The 22,989-nt window shown below is 39.0% G+C and overlaps 1 protein-coding gene across 2 annotated transcripts in view; it reads left to right on the top strand.

Annotated features, from left to right (window-relative positions):
- GLRA2 (glycine receptor alpha 2) overlaps positions 1–22,989 on the top strand; it is a 132,234-nt gene that overhangs the window by 37,914 nt on the left and 71,331 nt on the right. For both annotated transcript variants that reach the window (XM_009639052.1, XM_009639051.2), the window contains exons 5-7: positions 5,221–5,303; positions 6,361–6,498; positions 9,230–9,444. In XM_009639052.1, coding sequence (XP_009637347.1) covers positions 5,221–5,303; positions 6,361–6,498; positions 9,230–9,444 — 436 coding nt within the window. The remainder of the gene's footprint in view (positions 1–5,220; positions 5,304–6,360; positions 6,499–9,229; positions 9,445–22,989) is intronic.

Raw genomic sequence — 22,989 nt, 5'->3', positions numbered from 1 at the left:
CTGCCCCAACAGCTGAGCTGCAGATGGGTGTAGCTTGAAAGAACGAAGGGATAAGAATAGAAACAAAATGTTATTTTTGATACTATGCCCACTCATGGTGAGGCATTGGTTGCTATTCATGCTTATGAGGAGATAATCATGCTTTTTTTTGAGATGGAAGGAACTTGTACCCTTATCCCCAGAACTATTTAAATATCCAGCAGTACTTCTATACTTAATAAGACTGCCCCTAGATATCTCTCATTAGAAAAAACTGTGTGAGGAGGCTGTTGTTCTGTAGCCCCCTCACAAACCACCCCCCTTCCAGGATAATAGATGGAAGTTATATTCCCCTTGTCGTCAGACACCTCTTATTGTGATCCACAGGGCCCTTCTCTTGTGCGATCAGCGTCTTCCTCTGGGGCGAGAGCTATCACTCAGATCAAGGGAAATTTTGGATGAGTGGTAACACATGAGGCTTAGGCATGATATTGCTGTAGATTAGGCAATACATCAAATCCCAGTTAAAATTAGGTATACTCTTAAATGTATCAGAAAAAGTTCTTGGATTACGTAATGTGTAAACCCAGTTCCCCAAGGGTTTAATACTAGCTGTTCTTCACTTCAGTTTTGCGCTGCAGACCATTCACAAGCAGTCTGTATGTGCAGCATGCTGAAGCACTTTTGTAGTGTGAGATTATCAGAGAACTGGCCTGATGGTGATGAGCGTCAGCATTCAAGACCTCTAAAAGAAAGGAAGAGATTGGAGATGAGAATAATCTGTTTATAAGCATTTTTACTCCTATTGATTTTTTTTGTATTAAAGGACCTTACCCTCCACTGATGGTGCTGCTTTGGGGATTAGGTGTCAACGAGCGGACTGGCCTCAAGGTTTAATACCCCAAAAAGAGGTGGGGGTGGAATTTGGCAGGAACTGGGGTAAAAGACAGGGCAACAGGAAAGGGAGGGGAAAAGTGTGGGAGGTCAGGCTAGGATGCAGAGGGAAGGGGCTGGGCTCTGGGTCACATAGGTGTCTCTGGGAGAGATGTAGGATGGATGGGCAGAGACAGGGAAGGTATGTCCAGGGCCAGAGAAAGGACAGGACAAGGGCAGGAATGGGTGAAGGATGACTAGGAAGCACAGTGTCTCAGCTCCACTGCTGAGCTCAGGACTTGATTGAACCGCATGTAAACACCTCTGAGCTCCCTTGGCTGCACATGTGTGTGTTCCCCCATCCGCTGGCTTTCCCTTGGAGGATGATGGCTGGCTATAGCTGATACGTTCAAGGCAGCACTAGTGCCTGTGCTGAGCTCTGCTGCTGGCCTGTCTAAGGGCACGTCTGCTTCCGTCTGGAGAAAACACTGACGCTGCAAAACAACATGTTCAGGTGCTAAAGATAACCAGCTGAGGGTTTCTGGCTAATAACGTGTTGTCAGGCTGTTTATTTTTTCCCAGGGGATGCCTTATTCTGGCTTCTGTAACAAAGGACGCCACAGTCTGCAGGACTTTTCCTTCCTGCCTGCAGAAGTGGGAAATACAGACCTCTGAATGATGCTGTAAGGAGGCTTCCGGCGTGACCAGAAATGAAAGATGTTGAGCAGGGGTGGGAAGAGGGACAGACCCACAGTCCAAGTCCAAATAATTTCTCAGGACCTTCTGGTGAAACCTGGGGATGAAAGAGAGGGGGTTGAATGAAATGCTGAGCGAAGAAATCCCAGCAGTGCCCATGGCACTTTGAAGGCATTTAAAGTATCAGCAGATGCTGCTTAAAAGGACTTACCTAATGTATGAGGGAAGAGGGTCCAAAATTTAACACAGGCAATGCTGCCCTGGAGTACCTGGATTACAGCCCTGCCTCTACCACAGCATTGCTCAGTAATATTATTGATTTTTTTTTTATTATTTTTTGTCACAGTGCCAGCTAATTGCTCATTCCTTGTTTTCTGGCTCTGATTCTGCATTTTGTTCTGTTCTTACTCTATTTTCACTGTTCCAGGGCCAGCCTGATTTTTCCTTGACTGCAGGATGGGTGAGGGAGCAGGGAAGGAAAGAAGAGAGCAACTTTGCCTCTCTTCCAGGGTGGCTTGCTGGCCCTGACATTGTTCCTGAAGTTCTGGGGTGCTGGAGATGTGACTCTCTTCTGTAATATGTCGTAAAATATATCATGCCCAACCCCAGAGCTCTCCCTGAGTGAGCTGTGCAACCTGTGCCTCAATAACAGGTGCTAATGGGTACTCAGGTAACTGAAGATGAAATGAGTTCCTTGGTCAGATTCTGCTCCTTTCAGCTTTAGACAGATTGTTCATAAAACTCTTCCCATCAGTCTTTTATGGCGCTACATCACCAAATCTGTTGTTTATGGATCTCAAATGCCTTCTGGCGGGGTTCCTGAAAAATAAAAAAAAATTGTTCTATAACCATTTTTTCTGCTTCATTAAAGATTAAAGTATTCATCAGCGTAATTGCCAGTTAAACTTGCACGTTGCACCAAATCTCCAAATCTTAAATTTGCCAAGTATGAGACATTCACTTTTCCAAAACATTTTCTGTCGATGGCATTGTTATTATAGGCAATGTGGGTAGCTGTGTCTAACTAACACTTTCCATTTCTGATCCTGTTTACCTGTTAATGTAAACATACAAGTAATGACATGGCACCTGGGTTTGGAAACACTTCCAGGATCATATTTCTACTGAAAAAGAGTCAACTGCTCTAAATTGACCCAACACCATGGAGTTCACTGAAGCTACTTCAGACTCCAGCAGCTGAACATTTAGAATGTAGTAATCTTGTTGAAAATCAAGGGATCTGTGGATGATACCAGGCAATAAGTGTTGGGTTCAACACTTGCATTACTCCTAGTAAAAGGGATTACAGAGGCAAAGATGTTAACTACAAATGTCCACTCTGCTGAGGCGAACAAGTAGAGGTAAAGCTATAAGGGCATGAGCTCTAAAGCTAGCCTCATCAATACAGTGAATAGAAATTATTTTCCATTTGTCAGGGTGAGCAGAGAATAGTTTATTCTTCATGAAAGACACCATTGGTTAAGAAGAGAAAGAAGAGATGTCAGCCTTTGTGTGAACCAACATAACGAGCATTTTCTCAGCTCACCTCCAGAAAAAAAAAAAAAAAGATATATACCTAACATCAGTGGAGATAGATCAGTTTATCCCTAGGAGGCTTGAAAGCCTCAACTGGATGTATTCTCTTTCTCATAAGTTTGATATTAGACTAGTAAAAGAGCCTCCCTGCCCATGTTTTGGGGAGTAGAAAGGGATGAAGAGGGAAGGAAGCACGGTCAGCATGCAATCCACACAGTAAAATCTGAGGGGTGGATAGGCCATGCCTACTTCAGTGAATACAAACAAATGACATAATTAGAGAGGCTGCATTTGTGTAAAGGCATGTTTGAAACAAACTTAAAACATCTAAGCCATATTTAGAAGATGACTGAAAAGAAGGAAGAGAGTTTGATATATCAACATTTCAGAAAAAAAGGCAGAAGCAGTAGTTTGTTAGTGCTGGAGATTAGCAATTTAAATAGCTCAGTCTTTAATCCAGGAAATTATCTAGTAAAAATGAGACTAGTTAACATTTGCAGGGCAATTAAAATATTTAAATGAGTACAGGGCAGATTTTCAATGACATTTATATGTCTACTAGATCTATTTTTTTCTCTAGATGACTAATTTTTTTTTTAATGCTTATGCTATTTGCTCCAAAGGTTAAATGGGAATTTATTTACTATGGCGGTGTTAAGAGGACTACTGGGGGCTTTTCTTCATCTCAGTGCACTTCACTGCCACAGACAACCTGATATTATCACCTTCTACACTGAAGACTGTGTCAAGAGGAAAACAATGCAACTTTCTCTAGGTAGCCCATGAGTAGACAAAAGCAGAGATGTTGAATGTGATTTTTGATCAGGCTGAGACCATGTTGATCTCAGTTACCTAAGTATCATCTTCTTGTCATATTTATTTGATGGCAAGACAGTAGGACTAAAAGGCCCAGTCAGGCCATCCCATAAAAAGCACATGATGAAGGAATAGACTGAAAGAGCTTGAACCATCTGTATGTAGTGAAAAGCACAAAAACACCATGGGAAACAGAGCTTAGTGAAGTATTTCTCCATACAGATCACATTTGTCTGTGGGACAACATACTTTCAAGGTTAGCAGCTGACTCATGGGTTCACTGGCATAATTAAAAAGTTATTCTCATTGTACTGTGTTAATGTTATAGTGTACCTTCAAATCGAACAATATAGTTCTCATCCTTGATGCTAAATGGGCGCAGAGGTCTTTGTTTATTTGCTTTCTTTGCGTCAAAGTGTTTTTTGTGCTGAAGGTAATCTGAAATAAAAATGTACTCTTTTTATGTGTCTTAACCCAAAATCTTAACAATTCTTCTGTTTTTCAAAGCTAGTTGTTTGTAATTACATCATCCCAGTATCTTTTTTGTTAAAAATGGTTTCTTCTCCCCACATAAATAAGAAAAGAAATAAAGCAGAGGAGAAGTCTTGAAAGAGATTTCAATCAAACACGAAAAAGTAAACTGAACTAAAGAAAAAAAAAGAAGAAAGAAAGAAACATTAAGAATATTCTCATCCAAGTAAAATTATCCTTTATCTGGGACAATAACAACTTAAAAATTAAAAGAGAAATTTAGTTTGTATGATAATGTTCCTTTAGGCTTACTTTGTTCTGTCTGCACTCTTTATCTTTTAATGCTATGTGATTCTAGCTTTTACTGTATGTTTTTTTCTTTCTTTCTTTTAATGGCTAAGCAGTAAGAATGAAAGGTTGAAAATGGGCTTCATACACAACAAAAGCACTCTCTGTTGAAAAAAAAACCGTGGCTGTTGTTTCCTTCCATTGCTTTTCCAAAACAAAGTTTAAAAATGTGTGTCCCATGATCAGTCTTTTCAGCTTTTGCATTATTTGGGTTCAGTATTATACATAAAACATTCACTGGTACATTAGCGGAGAGCATCTTGCTGCCTTGTTGTCTTCTCTGTCCCTGTTCTGCTCAGTCAATGCAGCCAGCAAGCGCCTGGTTTGCTTACTCGCTCTGTCTTCACAGCTCTTATGTCCTTGAAAGCTCAGGGGGGAAGGGTGAGCCCAGCCTCTGAGGTGTTAAGATTTGGTCTTGATCCTTTAAACTCTAAATATGGGGCTTTGGATAAAACCTGTAGATTTCTAACAATAGCTTCTTTTTTCCCCCTCCAATTTTAGGCTTACTTTAACCTTATCCTGTCCCATGGACTTGAAGAATTTTCCTATGGATGTACAGACATGTACAATGCAGCTAGAGAGCTGTGAGTGTCCAATTGCTTTATCTAGCAAAGAACAAGATTTTACCATAACATTCAGTGGTTAGATAGTATTTACATTGTCATATTTGCATGGTGAGACTCAGTATTCCTATTTTGTAAAGGAAAATCATGGAGGAAGAGTGCTTTAACTGTCCATCACTGTACCGTGCGGGTCCTCTGTCGCTGTGCTTTTCCTGCTCCCTTCCCCTTGCCCCTCCCAGGGCGCATCCCCTCACCCATCAGGGCTGCATCCCTTCCAGGGGTAACCAACAGCGATGCTGTGCAGGAGAAATTACATCTCAGGAAAGTAAGAGCAATTAGTACACAGCCGGGGGTTAACAATGCCTGATCAGGACCATGCTATGGTCTTTTGAAAAATGGAAGCGACACACCTGATGAAGTAGAGGTCCTATAGGTATGCTTATGCTACTAAGCTAAATAAGGCCAAGGCATGGACCTTGGTATGGGCACACGCTCATCCATACCATATAGCTGTCAGCACACACCTTAAGTGCGTTGGCTTGTTTAATTTACCCATAATTATGTAGCCACTGCAGTCAAAAAGAGTGAGTTGAAGCCTCTCTCTTTCCCCTCCGCACCTCTCAGTGGTATGTTTACAAAAGCTTCAGTTTTCTTTTCAGTAAGGGCCCAGCATTCTGCAGTCTAGAAATCCTTGTTTTGTTGGTGCCCACCAACTATGTCATCAAAGAATGATGAAAATAAAGCAAAATGCGGGCTGATACATAGGCACAGAGAAATGTCGTTTCAGTTGTAAACAGCATCTTCGATGGGCCAGCAAAATTATTTTTTTACTGGCAAACCAGGGCAGTATTTCTGACCATGATGGTGTTACTTGTTGCTCTTAATAGAGTAATAGTGCAGTAATAGTAACTGCAATAGTAACTAACAGCAATAGTGCTGTTTTTAATCAGATAGTTTAAAAATATAAATGAGATAAAATGTATTGCAATAAAAGACATGCCTCTCAGACATAATACTATTTGCTTTTGATGTTTTCCAGTCAGTTACCATCTAACCAACTCTGATTTCTTTATTCTAGTTGGCTACACTATGAATGATCTGATATTTGAGTGGCTAAGTGATGGACCTGTGCAAGTTGCAGAGGGTTTAACCTTGCCACAGTTTATTTTGAAAGAAGATAAAGAACTCGGTTATTGCACAAAACATTACAACACTGGTGAGCATTATTCTATTTTTTTTCTATTAATTGTTCTAATGGTAGCTGTTACCAATTTGCAAAGGGAAATGATGGGTAAATTAAAAAAAAAAATTAAAACTTGAGTCAGCCGCACTTATTTTTAAATCTGAAAAAAATTAATTTTTCTCCCTTTTATTTTTGTTTGTTTGATTTTTTTTCCAAATTTCCTTTAATTTCATTAAAGATATTCTTATATATGTATATTCTAATATCCTTAAAGTCATTACGGAATTTAAAATCTTAAAAAAGTGGTAAAAAACCCCTAATTGTTTTTCTTAAAATAAAACTTTTTTAACAAACTGAATCTTTTTTTAACAAACTGAATCTTTTTTTAAGTATTGATTCAGCACTTTGAAAGTACTGATTTTTCTGAACTTGATTTATTTCTCCAGCATACCAAAGTGCCAATGAGGAAAAATGACAAATTTTTACCAGCTTTTATGTGTGGTCTAATTTATGAAATGTAGTATTTGAGGCAACAATGCTTTCATTGCTGATCTCAATAGTGAACTGACATGAAATATTGGGAAATTAAATGTTTGCTTAATACTGTAATCTTTTTCCTATATTTGCTATTTTGAAGTTTCAATTTATGCGTTTTCTATCTTTAGCTTTACAGAGAGGAGAGAACTCTGTTAAAATTTGGATTTAGCTTCTTGGAGTTTATTTAATAGGGACAGCATTTAGAGAATGGTTTTCTGGGTGCTTGCTGGGATTAGATATAATCCCTCTCATCTAAAATAGCTTTTTCATCATTTCAGCGTAAGAGCCAATCTGCTTGCATCAAATATGTTTGTTTCACTCTGTGAAATAACACGAGATTTTCCACCTCTGCCAAAAATGTCACATTCATTTCTTATGAAAAGAAAACTATTGTTTTTAGTTTTTACAAATACAGCTTCTCATTTGGGGACCCAAAGTGTCAAGGAAGGAAAACTTTGTGATTCCACAGTCCAAGACCCATGGAAACGGGGACTGCTATAACTTCACATCTTTTCTCACACTTAAAGGGGATAACCAAGAGTAAATTCCAATAGAGCTTATCCATTTGTAATTTGGCTGACACAAACATTAGCCATCTCCCAGCACATAACTCAAACTCTGAACAAGTGAGCTCCTCTGCTTTTCTAATTACTGTCAGATAACCATTTTGCAGGGTCAAACACTGACAGTAAGAGAGGAGGGAGAGCATGAGCAGTAGCTTCCTTGTATACCCAGGAAGATTCCCCACGAAGGGTAAAAATGCCAATTAGTAGTTCCCATTACATGCAGTTAAACAAAACGAGGGAGGGTCTAATTACCAAAAGTTAAAAGTGTGTGGCCTGGCCAGAGGAACCAAAAAGCAGTATTCAAGCAAAAGAAAACTTTGCCTACAGGCACCCACATTGCTCTCTTCTCTGTAGCATGCTCCTTGAGGTTTGCTGTGCAATTCAGATGTGGATAAAAGCTGTATTATTCAGCCTTCTCCTCCCACCCATACCCCAAGGAGCTCTGTCCAGGTTGCATTGCAGGACTCTGGAGAGCATGTGACAGATTGGGCTACTCAAAAGCCATTGTTGCCACCCAACACTTTTCAAGCCCCCTTCTGTACATGCAGACTCATCAGGATCAGTCGCTATCCGGGTCTCAGAGTCTGTCTTCAGACAACTCAGGCAACTCAACAAGTCAGACCACTCATATATGAGCTTCTATCTTGCCAAAAGATATTATTCCGTTCTTCTTCCCCTCTTCTCTTTGCCAAACAGCCTCTATATTGTCCTTTGTGCCAGCTCTCGTGCCCTGCCATTCAGCTTTCTAGACTAGCAAAAAAAATATGCATGCAGCACAAAAAGGAGCAAAAAATCTAATTTCACCGGAAAGGATGAACAAGGAAAATGCATCTTCATGCATTTGATCAATGAAGACAACAGGGGTCCTCTGAAACCATGAGCATGACATCTCAGGAAGGACAGACATTTTTGAACTTGGATTAGTCTACCTCAAGAGAGAGCCTTCACAGTACCTAAACCACGGTCAGGATACACAGTAATTTGGAGAGCAGCACAGAATGATTGGATTAGCAGCTGACAAACTGTGGCAACTCAGGACACTGCATCCCCCACTGCCCGGCTAGTTCCCCTGTCAGGCAACCCTAAATTTCTGTCCTCCACTACCCCTGAGGAGCAGCTCTTTGAAGAATCACTCACCTCCCACGAGAGATGGTTGTGGGCTTCTGGAGCTAGACTTTTGGCAAAATTCAAAGTAGGCTTTGAGTTGATTCTGCTGTGAGAAACAATCCACAGACACAGGCAGATGGCATGACCAGAATGAGAAGGGGTGTGATCTACCATAGCACTGTAAGACTAACTGTTTCCAATTTGTCTGTTAAAGTATGTTTGCTTAATCTCATGTAAGTAAAAGAACAAAATGCCGTCCCCTTTTAATGCTAAACATTATATTTGAATAAAGTAAAATCTTATTAAAATTTTGGGAAAAGCAACATTACATTATATTTTTCAGAAGTGAAACAACTGTGCTAATACTCATTTTCTCAGTTAATGTGAGTCAGGGGTCTCATGCATCTCCCAGGCTAGAGTGCAACAAATGGCTGGCTTGCATTTGTGTGTCAGGACCCGCTTACAGTGTTAGGTGAGGAAACAGGCCACACATCTAACTTATGTTCAGATTAAAATGTGCAACAAGCATTTATGAAAGTAATTTCATGTTCTAGGAAAGTTTACATGCATTGAAGTCAAGTTTCATTTGGAGCGTCAGATGGGATACTATTTAATCCAGATGTACATTCCTAGCCTGCTGATTGTCATTTTGTCCTGGGTTTCTTTCTGGATCAACATGGATGCTGCCCCAGCTAGAGTCGCACTGGGTATCACTACAGTTTTGACAATGACCACGCAAAGTTCAGGATCAAGAGCTTCCCTCCCAAAAGTAAGGAAATCATTTTGTATCACTCATTTATTATTAAGAAGAAATATTTGTGCTAATTTTGAAGTTTCTGAAAAGTCTGTGTAAATATGAATCCAATAAGAATACTGGAGAAAGTGGTAGCAGTGTGGTGTGAAACTGTTGCAGTACCCTTGGATTTGGATTAAGGCAGGTTTGTGGCATGGCTGCAGGGTTTAACATTATGGATTTTTAATGAGTTTTTACTAGTTTTGACACTTAGTTTTCAGCATTTAGAAGCCAGATTTTTCTGAACTTTTTAAGTATCTGCCTAAATTTCAGAAAGCACTTTCATGAAAATTGGACATTCTATTTGACTGCAGACTATGAACTGTCTTTTCTGGACTGTTTGACTCTCAAATATCTTGATGTTTCTAGATATGGCACTTAGTCCAATAGATATATAAATATACATAAAGATATAGATGTATAGATAAAATGCATATATATAACATGTATACACCTGGAAGTTTTCTATGGAGAATCTTTTCAGTGAGGAACTGCTGATGTTTTTGTTTCACGGTAGCATTTGTCCATGTTTTCATTCTAGTGTCACCTGCACACCTCCATCCTGTCTGCACAAAAAAATGTCCTCTCACTCAAATTTTGTGGTCTTTTTAATCCAGGCCAGATGCTGTAGATGGGTTTACAGATTACAGACTAGATTCCTTGTTTAGTCAGGCTGACAGCTCTTTTCAGCACGGCACAGCCTGAATGCTTCTGCTGGTAGCATTCCCAGCAGAATTTTATATGCATGCTCAGGCTTTCTACATTTTTCTGGAAGAGGGCTCAGAGGTAGATCACTTTACAATAGTCTAAGGATTCATGAGATATCGCCCTGAAGGATCCTTTTTACAACAGTCCGTCATCACAGGGACCAGGATCATAAAACCGCTCTAGCAGCAATGAAAGCACAAATTTTGACTGTTTATACAGATCGCGATCCATTCCAAAAAAAGCATGTTGTATTTCTTTCTACTTTACCCTCAGTATCATATTTAGTCTCATTCCAAATACTGTAATTTGTTCAAATGGAGCATATATAGGGCAACTTCAGAAACTGCACAGATTGTGTTACTCTTCTGTTGGTAAAGAGGAAGCATCACTTAAAAATCTGGTGACTACAACAGTTGGTTCAACTTCACTTGTTCACTTGAAGATATGTGTAATTTTCCATGCAAACTGAGAGCCATTCATATATTAATTCAGAATTTCACATGGATAATTCTTAAACGTTTGTTCAGACAATTCAGTCAATATTACCAAGTGAACACTCTGAAAATAAAGTCAACAAAGAGATAATCTTGGCAAGGACCATACAGGCACTGTAGATAACAAGTTTGGAGTCACTGAAGACTGTGTCTAGATGGTACAACAATGTTCCATGCTGATATATTCCAAGTTTCTTCCAAATTAACTGTCTTGAGAAATAGAGGTGGTACAATCACTCTAGTGGAGATTTCCACCCACATTTCCAACTGGGCAAGCATACACTGCCAGGAAGCTCTGCAGTGTTAGCATGCCCCAAATGCTAACGTTTTAGAAAGACTTTTCATCATACGCTTTTGATCCAGCTGAAATGTTTCTCTCTTTTGTATTCTGCCTCGTTTGAGTAGAAAAGTATTTGCCGGATAATTTTCTGGGCTTCTGCTGAGTGGAGGAAATGAGAAGATCCAGAATATGTTGACTGTGGCTATTTGATTATCACAGAGGTTCTTCTCCAGCCTCAGGATTAAATAGATTCATCTCAGCAGCTGTCAGAGAACGGTGATGCTCCAGCTCTACACCATCCTCTCCTAGTGTTTTCTGCTGTGTTCCTTTGCCAGAAGATAGGCAGTAAGGGAAAGTACCTCACCAGAGAGCCCTGCACACTTATTTCAGTCAGGCTGCCCGTGGTTGTTGCAATTCCACCGTGTAATTCAACTGAGCTGTACTTCACAACTTTGGTCTCTATATATGTGAGTTAATCCTCGTAGGGGCTTTTGAAGATGGGCCAGTTGACTTAAAAATGTGATTCTAAGTAAATGCTAGCATACCTACCAGCTGACCAGATGAATCAAGATGAACCAGATGCCTGAAGAAACATGGGACTGACCAAACCCAAAGTGCTTCAAAACAGCCTTTGTGTGCACATGTAGCTGTATAGCCATGTATAGTCATACAGGTCTCACGTCACCACTATCTAATTCCTTACACAAAGAAGAAGCAAGCTTTTCTTGCTGTTGCAGTTGCAGGCACCTAGCTATTTTAAAACCTCATCTGTAACTTAATGCCAACATTGTATTTCTTAATAAAATCTGTCCAGCTGAAATGCATTTAGAAATAAAAATATGAAAATAATTGAATCAAATAGTTGTTAAATCTGTCCCAAAATGGCTCTTTAAAAGTAATGTTTTTCTAAGTCCTGTCTACATATTGCCAAGACACAGGAAGTTAGGCTGTCAATAAAACATCCATTTAAAAATTGCTCCAAGCATGAATATCTAACAGAATAAGACATGACAGGAGGGTTATTTTTGCAAGAGTACTGAAAAAACAGATGCAACTTTGCTTTGTGAAAGCAGCCTAGATTTGAAAGAAGAGTTATATTTCCACCCCCATCCTTCTTTATGTCCTATTCTTATTAACACACATTTGTACAACTTAACTTTACCTTTAATTTACCCACTGTCTCATGCCAAGAATTTCTTCTCATTCTTTCTATTTTAGTCAAGCTTCATGACAAAAAACCCAACAAAAGGTCAAAACTCACCAACTTTTAAGGAAATAATTCCTGTACCGAAAAAAAGGCAGAATTGTGATGAGTAGATTCCTGGTTAGGGTTTTTTGTTGGTATCCAAGTTAATATCTAAATGATGCAAGTGGTACTGTTTAGAAGTAATTACCTACATATTGTTCTCAGCCCTGGTATAAGATTACATGACAGAGTTCTGTTTGCTTAAAAGTGCTCTTTTCCATATTAATAACTAATACTTATTTCAATACACAAATTTCATAATGATAGGTCACGGCAACATAGACATTGGGCATTCAGTTATGGAAAATTAAACGTAAGATTGAGACTGCTGGGAAGGGAAGGGAAGGGAAGGGAAGGGAAAAGGAAAAAAAGGAAAAGGAAAAGGAAAAGGAAAAGGAAAAGGAAAAGGAAAAGGAAAAGGAAAAGGAAAAGGAAAAGGAAAAGGAAAAGGAAAAGGAAAAGGAAAAGGAAAAGGAAAAGGAAAAGGAAAAGGAAAAAGGAAAAGGAAAAAGGAAAGGATGAAATTAATTCCAGCTGAGGCTCATGTTTGCTGCACATAAGAGAAACATCTAGAAAGCCTTTTCCAAATGAAATATAATTATATTCCTTTGGTAAATTTTGTAGTATTTCTGTGGAATTATCATCTTCATAGTATTTTGAAATTCTGGCTAAGAATATAAGGCCAAATTCCAATACCAGCAACACAGTAATAAATCAATATGCATTTTTTTCCTTATACTTCTACAGAGTTGATTTCTTTGTTACAAAAGGTAAGAATAAACCACAAGAGAGTTTACATACCAACCAAGCTACTGTTCTAGGAAGAGAGACCTGCAGTGCCTGTTTCAGAAAGCAGAAAGGTTCTTTTCCTCTACAGTTTAGCATAAGCTGAGGAATACTGAATCCTGCTTCCTTCTTGGACATGATTTTCTGTATAGGGAGTATCTGCAGAGAAATATTCACCATGGTGTCAACTTCTTTTATAACGATGAAATTATTTTATGTTTGTTGCAGAACACTAGTGAGGGGTCCTGTGACCAGAGTTACCCCTACTGGCTGTGTTAGGGGGTGCTAAGGAACTCATGCAGAAAGCTGTGGTTGAATACATTCCCTCCAGTTTGGCTAATCCATTTCTGGGATGGCCAGGAGTGGTGATCCGAAATAACAGGGTTCCTATGATCAGTTCCCCTTCCCACATGTTCATGTGTATAAGTCTTACCCACATCTGGTACTTTATGTCTAGATTCCTCTGATCATGTCATCGGTTTCCACTTAGACACTTTGGCTAGATAAATGGTTGTGCACCCAGCTACACCAGTAGCTCCTGACGATTCGCCAGCTGAGCAGAAATCCTGGCTGCCAACTGGGTGATCAGTCTGACCACACATCCAGAATGAAACCCTCAGGAAACTGAGCTTTCTATGTGGGTCCTATGAGCCCTGCAGCTCCCTGGCACCTAGGGTTTGCCGGACTTCATCTATGCAAAGAAACTCTATGAAACACAGATCAGGAATCTGATGTAACCTACCATATCCATGTATGTATCCATGCAATACTCAGCACATATGCAAAGAAACTCTATGAAACACAGATCAGGAATGTGATGTAACCTACCATATATCCATGCAATACTCAGCACATGCTTAGATCCAACACCTTCCAGAAGTATCATACCCACAGCACAAAAATGGCAGTATGTATTCACTGAGTATCGACTAAGGGAAGTCTGGGCATCATAAGGGATACAGAGACATAGAATATGCCTCTACATATTTTATCATCCCAGCTGTGTATAAGCTGGGGCAGTAAAAAGGAGGATATTAAGGTGCAATGGTGCAGAATTGTTGAGAAGTGTTAGAAAAAAGTTCTTTTCTTCAGAGAATTGAATGACTACTCTCTTGCTATTCTGTTTATTTTAAACACCTTCTCTTTTGTTGAATCAACAGAATAAAAAGTTTTAAATTATTTTCAAAAGAGGCATTTGAAAGAATAATGAGTTCTCTGCTGTGCTAGTAATTGGGTATTTTTCACATTGCCGCCTTCTTAAAACACTTACAGAAACCACACCTTAGCAACAACAGTCCAAGAAAAAGAATTATTTTTAATGCCACAGAGCAAAACATTTAAGGATACTTTAAGTCAAGCAAGTGATAGCAACTGTATTTTACACAGTTGCATAGCATTCATATTGTGTTACTTTAATGCACAGTGCTTAATGAAAGCATGTTCCTTCCCCAGGGAGCAATCTGTGCAGAAAAAAAGGTCTCATTCAGAGCTCACTGAAACCTCTGGGAGTACTTCCATCCACTTCATTTTGCTTTGGATCACTAAAGGCATTAGCAAATGCAATAAAAACATTATATTCTAATAGGTGCAGAGACTTGCAAAACCGAAGTCAATGAAGTCTATCTATCCCCTTTGGCAGTAAATGACTGCTTTTATGTGTTGTCCCCTATGCCCAGCACATTTGGAGACTTTTCAAGATTCTTGGGCCTCTGGCAGACCAGCCTGAGAAAGTAACCTCTCCTTTTTTGAATGCCAAAAGTTACCAAGTAAAGAAGCCCCAAGAATACAGCACATTTTTTGTTTTGATTTAAGGTTAAAATGATGCTATAATAAAATACAAAAAAAAGAAGAAATGAGGAGAAATAACAAAAAAGAGAAAGGAATAGATGCTGTTCTCAGAGATGATACTATTCTGTGTTCATTTTTTTTTTTCACAGGAAGTAGAGCACCTAAGGTAATAACTTACTCTTTCATGTAACAAAGCACAGAGATGATACATTTTGGTGCAGCATTATGGTAAAAACGCAATAGTGAAGTAACATGGAATGGAAGCAATTTTTTGACAAATTACTTTTACTCTAGCTGCATGATCTGAAGAGGAAACAAAGTAGTAATTCAACAATCATGAGATATGTTATTTGCCACTTACGTGGCTTATATGGGTGTCTGAACACCTGACATGCTGCTTAAATAATTAGGCGAACCCTATTTTTATTAGGTGTTTATAAATTCCTGTTGTAGACCTGATGGCCCTAAAACACTACCGTGTTATTTAATATGCCTGCCCTATGTCATATATGTATTGATTCCGATGGGGGAACTGCAAACAAATTTCCACTTTAAAAAAAAATATTGTTCAGGGGCCTTGAGTAGATTTAAAAAGAAACATCCTAGTGGTTGTCAGTTTTCTTGACCGTAATAAAAGTGGGCATGCTGTCCAAACCCTTGGGAAGCCAGGCTGTGCTGCCAGGTAACCACGAAGATCTACTCTTCAGTCATGTGCCTACACAGAAATGGTTTACCAGTCACTTGTTTTGTTCATTTAATTTCATTTTGTTCTTATTTAACTTTTTTTTCCTTCCCCATGATAGTTTTAACATATAACATATATTCCTTCTTTTACTTATAGTAAGAGAATCACGCAACCTGCTTTAGCTTTTTTTTTTTCTTTGAATTTGGCAAAGCTAGATACAACTATATCTTGCATTCAGACTGTTTTCAATATCTATTGTTATATTCTATACAGTATTCAAATTTGGACACAGAGATTTGTCCTCCACTGCATAACAAAGTGACTCATGTAGATTCTTTTTCAACAAAAAAAGTTCCAAAATAAACAACGGTCATAAGTAAGTGAGCACGTGGTTGCTTGCTGCAATTTATTGAATCGATTACTTCAGTACAAGCTAATTATCACTAAATATAAGTTCTGTGTACAAAATGAGCAGTCCTACAAAATACTATAAAATAAATTCCTGTAAAGTTGTTTATGAACACCTACACATAACTTATAGTTCAAAAAAGATGTTTTCTGATTCTGCTCTATAGCTTTTTCATAATCCATTTCTTTGTTTTTTCTTCTTCCCTTTTTACTTGTGTTTTCTCATGAATGTTTTCAAGGCAAGATATTAATGTGTTTGTGCTTGAGGGCAAGAGAGTGTTTGAAGTGCAGTGGAAGATGTGGTACAGGTACCACATGATACGTGATGTGTCACTTCAGGTATCAATAGAACTGTGGCCACGTCAATATCAACTTGGTAATACATGCTTGGTCCTGATGAAAACACTCTGTGGTGCCCAGAAACTTCTTGCTGCTTCCACCTACATCAGCTGGTCTTGTAAAAGACACCTTCCCTTCTTGCAAATCTTGCTTCTTTGAGATAGAAGTGGATACTTACACAGCTAGCCTATGCAGTTACAACTTCACTGGGAGCAGTATCTCAATTAAAGCTATGTTGGACGAGCTTTGGCACAGTTATATATGCTGTGATCATGCATCCACTATAGGAAGAAATTTTTTTTCTTCCATTCCACAGTCACTTCCAATTCTGCAAACCCAAAGATTTGGGTCTGCTGCACAGGATCCATGTTCCTTGTGAGAAGAGCAGGAGGAAGGAGAATGGAGATGTTAATCAGAGCACCTAAATCTGTTGCTAGAAATTGCCACATGATTCTGTTCAGCTTGGCCACAGAGATGAGGTGTCCTTGTCAGTCTTTGGGTCTTAAAGCGGTTATGTACAAATACTAATGAAATTCTTGCTGCCTTTCATTCTGTGCAAATCTGACTGACAGGATACCGGATAAATACACTCTATACTGGATAAATTCTATTCTATGAAAGTAAGAAAAAAAAAGACTCGGTAAATCAGTCACTTTTTCCGCTGTACTAATCTAAACTTTAAAGTTTACTTTTCTGTATAGTGAAGACAGTGGTATTTACTGTACTACAAAAACAGTAGTTGCTGCCATGCGTGACAGCTAAAAATATGCAATAAGATGTGTCTGAATACCTCTGGGATGTAGTTTGAGTACTCCTGGCACTTCCTCAGCAGGTTTTATAATGCAGTCATATGGGAGGGCTGGCATTCAGCAGAGCCTATTTCAAGCATCAGAGAAGAGTTGAAGTTATTGTGCACACCAGTCTGCTGGTTGTTTCATAACCCTGGCATGGTACTGGGGCTCTCCGGCTTCGTTGTCGCACCCTCCAGGACCTTCTGGTGGCTTTTAGCAGCTCTCTGAGGAACGCTCTGTGCCACTCTTTCACACACATAAGCACTGCAAACCCGCTCCGAAGCAATGACGTAGGCTGTTGTGGCTCATTCATTTCAAATACTTGCAAGCCTTGAGTCTATTAGATCATCTAGGAGTATTACTTATGAATATCCCCTGTTAATATTTCATTTAAAATAATGTTGATGGGATCCCCTGGAGTCTGGGAAGAACACTTTCATTTGCAGTGTACCTTAAGGCTGCTACGTTCCCGTCTGAGCATCAGTGCACACTGCACATGGCTGTTCAGGCAGCTGGGCCGTTGACATCTTACTCCCCAGAAGTTGTTACAGTGCAACCGTATGAACCCCGTTGCTTAAATGACAGCTTTTTTTTTTTTCCTTTGGAAAATGTTCCTCTGGGAAAAAAAAGATTATTTGTTGATATAGATGCCTAGAGGTATTAACCCCTTCCTTTCCTCTCCATCTTCCCCCCCCCCCCCCCAAAAAAAAAAAAAAAAATAAACAGAGAGAGGCAATTTACTTTTCTTCATGGACACATTAAAAAAACCTGCAGGAGGAGGAACTAAACAACTCAGTGTCTTGTTTTTATATATGACATCTATGATACAACATGACTATGACGTTAATTTGCCAGTAGTTCGGCACACTATTCTTTGTTGTAGTAACATCAGCTTTGGAAATGAAAAAATTCTAAACTAGGCTATGGCAAGAGAACAATATAGCTTGATTTTCAGGCATGGAAATATAGTCTTGCACTCTGGAAGGCATCATTATTCACAAATCCTTAGTAGTAAAGTTAAAAACCCTGATGAAGTAGTCTCTTTTCCTCCGTATTTCTTCTTCCTGAAAGCTTGGAGTTAATTGAGATATCTTGCCTCAAAGAGAAGGGAGCATGAGAGCAAAGAGCTTTGATCCTCAGTGGCTTGTATCTGGTGTTAGGCCTCCCTGCCTCTGAGAAATAGACATAGTGTGCTGTCTTTCCTTATTCTAGCAAAGGTTAAGGCTCTGGAGAATTGAGCCCAGACTCTCAGTACGTCTGGAGGGAAACTTAAGTGATTAAATCACAGCAGAAAATGTGAGTTACAAAAAAGGGAGAACACATAACAAATGTTCCTTAGTACATGTATTCGTAGAAAAGATAGTACGGTTATGTTATAAATAATTATCAGTAATGACACTATTATGATGAGAACATATCGATAGCCATCATGTATGGGAACAACTATTTCTATTAAAAGATGGTTTACTGAGAAACTAAAAATTCATTTAAAGGATTTAATTGATATAAATAATTGCATTTTTCTTCTCTTTTCTGCAGAAGGACATTTTCGTTTGTGTGTGCAATGGCAATCAAACCACCTTATTGGTAGATTTGTACTGAAAGATGATGAACAAAGCTACTTTTAAAGTTTATCTGTGGTCAGGAGGCACCGATGCCCATCCCCTTATAGGGCATGATCAAGTTAGAAACACCTCTGAATTTTCCTGGGTCACAGACAGCAATGAGAGTACCACCTTCCTGGACTGCACCACTCTATGCTTGGGTGTGCTCTGCTCATCAAAAGCTGACTTAAAAGCAGTTTAAATTTGCACGGAACTGACAAAGAAAAAATGAAAAGCTAAGAAATGGAAGCATCCCAAATGTCAGGATTATAAGAAAAACTCTTAGAGTTAGACAGCATGTTCTTTTGCTTTTTCTTATTCAAACAATCAAACTACTCGCTTGCTTTTTACGGAAGCTGCAGTTGTCTGACAGGATCTGTTTTATGAGTTTGTTGGCTGCATTTTCCTGTCTCCTGAACCTTCTAGCAGAAACAGAATCTGCTCAGAATGAAAACAAAATCCTGTCACCGGGAGTGACTTGAATTAAAGCATTCAGATGCTCAGGCTTTACCGCTGCTTTTACTTCTTACCAGGGCTCCCCAAATTCAAGGATGACAGGGTTATGCCATGAAGATAACACCACAGAACAACTCAGTTGTGCATATATACCTATCCCTGGATATGAAAACAAAAATAACCGTACTTTTATGCATCTCAAAATGGCTAAAATACTACTCTAGGAAGCAATGTTGTCTTTTTTTATGTCTTGTTTTCTCTATCTGTCCCATCTAGTGAGTGGGAAGAATAAGATACAATTATTCTCTTAATTGGTTAATTATTCTGTCTGAAGTTTGTTCATTCATCATTCTTTAGTAATGGTGTAGTGTTGATTTTAAGTGGATAGCATTGTCTTTTTGGTAAATAAGAAATGAGAACTTTATTTTTTTTAACAATTTTCCAAGGCTCGGATAGGATGGGGGTAAACACTGCATTGCTCAAACTAGAAGTGCTCATTTCCAACCACACCAGTGGGTATAGAGATGACTTCTTATCTCTTTCTGCATTGACTGGAACAGGAGACAGATGTTTTGTAACAAGCCAAAAAAGTGTGTGCTACACATGCTTCCAGGCAAGACTTGTAGCTTGGCAAATGATTTTGTGGTGAATTGTTTAACAGTAAAACTCTCTTGGTGAGTGCAGCTATAAGAGTTGATTAGCTTCTTACATTAATGAGGTTTCAGTAACAGCTTTTCCCAAATTGAAATGCATATCTAATTAAAAGTCTGTGGATTGCCTGAATATGGGAACTGTACTTCATGGCAAGTTCATCTGGCCAGTTTCATTCATGATTTCTGCGATTAGGCTGACTTCCTCCAGATGTGCATCCCTCTTAGTTAAGGAAAGGCGGCCTAAATAGCAGCTGTTGACTGCAGCAGAGTTCAAAAGCATCTTACCCAGCTCCCTAGTCTGCCATCTGTGAAACAGACTTTTAAAATAAATCCGTGCCAGTGCTAGCCGTTGTCCTCAATAGGAATTTTTTTTTAATTTGTACTCTTTTGAGATGCTCTTCTGAAAGACAACTGAAAATCACCCTGAAGGAAGAATGAAAATGAATTTTCAGCTATAATATTTTTAGCTAAACCCAAGTTCTGCTACTTTCAGCTAAAATCAAATACATAGTTCTTCCCAACTCTTCTTTGCCTGTGTAGTACACATTGTATTAGATCTGTGCTCCAGCAGTGATACACATTTTAGATGGGGTCAGGCATTTTCTCTGAGAAACTGCTTTTTATAAACAAAAGTCCCTTTGTTGAAACTATGCAAAGGGTACTTCAGAATAATATTCTCATTTATTACAAAAATTTCCCAAACCTTTGGTGTGGACTTCCAACCACCACTGTCTGGTTTCTCCAAGACATCTTTTTTTATTTTTGAAACTGCCTCATTACTTGGAAATCAAAATCTAATCAGTCCAAAAATATCTGAAAAGTTTGACGTAAAAATGGAAATGATGGAAATGGTTCAATTGACGTGACTTTAAAAAATTGAATTTGTGATTTATGACTTTTTTACATTTTCTTTTTTATTCTAATTTAGAAGATATTTCTGAAATGTCAAAAATCCCCAGGGAAGGGAAAAACCACATCCCACTCAGATCTAACATTTACTGAGAAATTGGTAGGCACCTTTCAACTTTAAATAATATTCAGAGTTCAGAGAAAAATTGCTCTAATCAAAACCTTACTACAGTCACAAGATCAAGCTCGGGCACTAAAACACTCTGAGAAGAAGAGAATAAAATCAAACTGTCTCATGGTGAGTTCCAGCCATGCTCATTGTAGCCAGCATATGAAACTTCAAGTCATTGGAGCAGTTTAATCCATGGTTTCTATTCTGATGTGGCTTAGTGACTTCTAGAAATCATAGACTTTTTTTTTTTCCCCCCCAAGTCCAGAAGGGCCAATGTGGCCTTCCAGTATAACACTGGTTTTTGCATCCAAGTGCTGTTACAGTCGTGTTCTATAAATACTCTATATTTAGCTTAAGCATGTCTTAAAAGTGTGCAGTCTTGCTTTGAAAATGAAATTTGGAAATTTATTTCAATACCTACCCACACACACTCTTAAAGAGAGATGTTCTTTAGAGACTGGGGATTCTCTGCCTTTACCGTCCAGCCAGTGTTCCTTGCTATGAATTCTTCTGCAAATGCTCTCCAGACCCAGCGTCTTTTCTCATTCAACAAGTCCTATGATGAAATAGAGCAACCTTTTGATCTCTTTTTTGGTAAACTAAACAGATTGAGCTTCTTTTGTCTCTCACTCATACGATGTCTTCTTCAGCCTTCAATCCTGTGTCTTCCTCACTGTGCCAATATAATGTTTTTAAATATAGCAACCACAACTACGCTACCGTGGAAATTCTTAATATAGCTTTCTTCCCCCTCTTCCTCCTCCTCCTCTGTTCTGTTTATAGACTCAGTAGTTATTTTCACCTTTTTCCCACAGCTTTGCACAGCTGATGCTCATCGTCAGTCCCTTTCAGTACCACTGGCAGAGAGAGGTACAGCCACCCTGCCTACAGATGTGGCCCCCTCCTTGACTCCAGCAGCGTGCCCCGGTACTGGAGTCTTTTCACAAGCATTTGGTTTGGAAGTGCCCAGTAATCCTAATTATACTTTATTATATACCTTATTATATCTCCTATAATACATCATATTATATTATGGTTTATAGTCCTACCATTCTTTTTTTTTTCAGATTTTTTTTTTTCATTTTTCCAGGACCTTTTGTTTCTGTTGATTTGGGGTCATTTTCTTCCGGTTTTACCTGGCTTTTAAGTTTGTCCTTTTTAGCTTTTTTTCAGTAGTAAAGGCTATTTTCTGCTTCTCCTGTAATGCTGTAAAGGGTATTTAAAACCCAAATTTATCCTGTTTGATGGCTGTGGAATTGCAGTTACTAAAACCTTTAACTCTTGCATGGTTGCAATGTACTGACTGCTAGTGAATAAGAAAATATTTGTGACAATCTGTGCTTATGCCATGTAAATTAGGACAAAGTTACTGCTTTCTGAAAACCCAGCTGATTGTAAATGGTTAATTCTCAGTTGGAGGAAACTTACAGAGAAAGCTATAGCTGAAAAGATATCAGAGTGTAAATAAGGACAAAAAGGAGGACTCCAAAGTTTCTGCAAATTTTCTTGCCATTTGTGGAGTAGGAAGGTATACTGAGAACTAAATTGGAATAAAACTGGAAAAAATAGATTAAATTAAAGAGTAACTTGCAAGGAGTATCAGACACTGTTGTGAAAAATGTTAGGTTATCTCCATTTAGCTAGTTAAATAGTGATAGAGTCTAGGCCAGCTGGGAGAGGCATGACTGTGTGAGAGCCTTCCAGGCCCCCAGCCAGACAACTAGTTGTCACTTTCAGTGCATGGGTGAGGAGAGGAAAGAACTGGTAAGAAGTCAAGTCTGTGAAGCATCAGATAGGAACAACGTGGATTAAGACAAAACACATAAAAGAGAAGTTCATGAGTTTCATTAATTGTGAGACAACAGAGTTCCTGTGGCAACATTAGCCTGAGAAGAGAAAAGTCTCTTCATAAGGGTAAAACCCTTCCTGCTGTAAGAGAAGATCAGGTTCGTGACCACCTGAGGAACCTGAATGCACATAAGTCCATGGGACCTGATGAGATGCATCCCAGAGTCCTGAGGGAATTGTCCAATGTAGTAGCCAAGCCACTCTCCATGATATTTGAAAAGTCATGGCAGTCAGGTGAAGTCCCTGGTGACTGGAAAAAGGGAAACATTTTGCCCATTTTCAAAAAGGTTAGAAAGAAAGACCCTGGGGACTACTGACCAGTCTGCTTCACCTCTGTGCCTGGGAAGATCATAGAACAGATCCTCCTAGAAGGTATGCTAAAGCACATGGAGGCCAGGGAGGTAATTCGAGATA

The sequence above is a fragment of the Egretta garzetta genome, unplaced genomic scaffold (assembly GCF_000687185.1).
Source record: "Egretta garzetta isolate BGI_Z169 unplaced genomic scaffold, ASM68718v1 scaffold205, whole genome shotgun sequence".
Taxonomy (NCBI): domain Eukaryota; kingdom Metazoa; phylum Chordata; class Aves; order Pelecaniformes; family Ardeidae; genus Egretta; species Egretta garzetta.
Note: the sequence above shows the minus strand (reverse complement) of the source record. Positions and strands in the feature narration are given on the sequence as shown.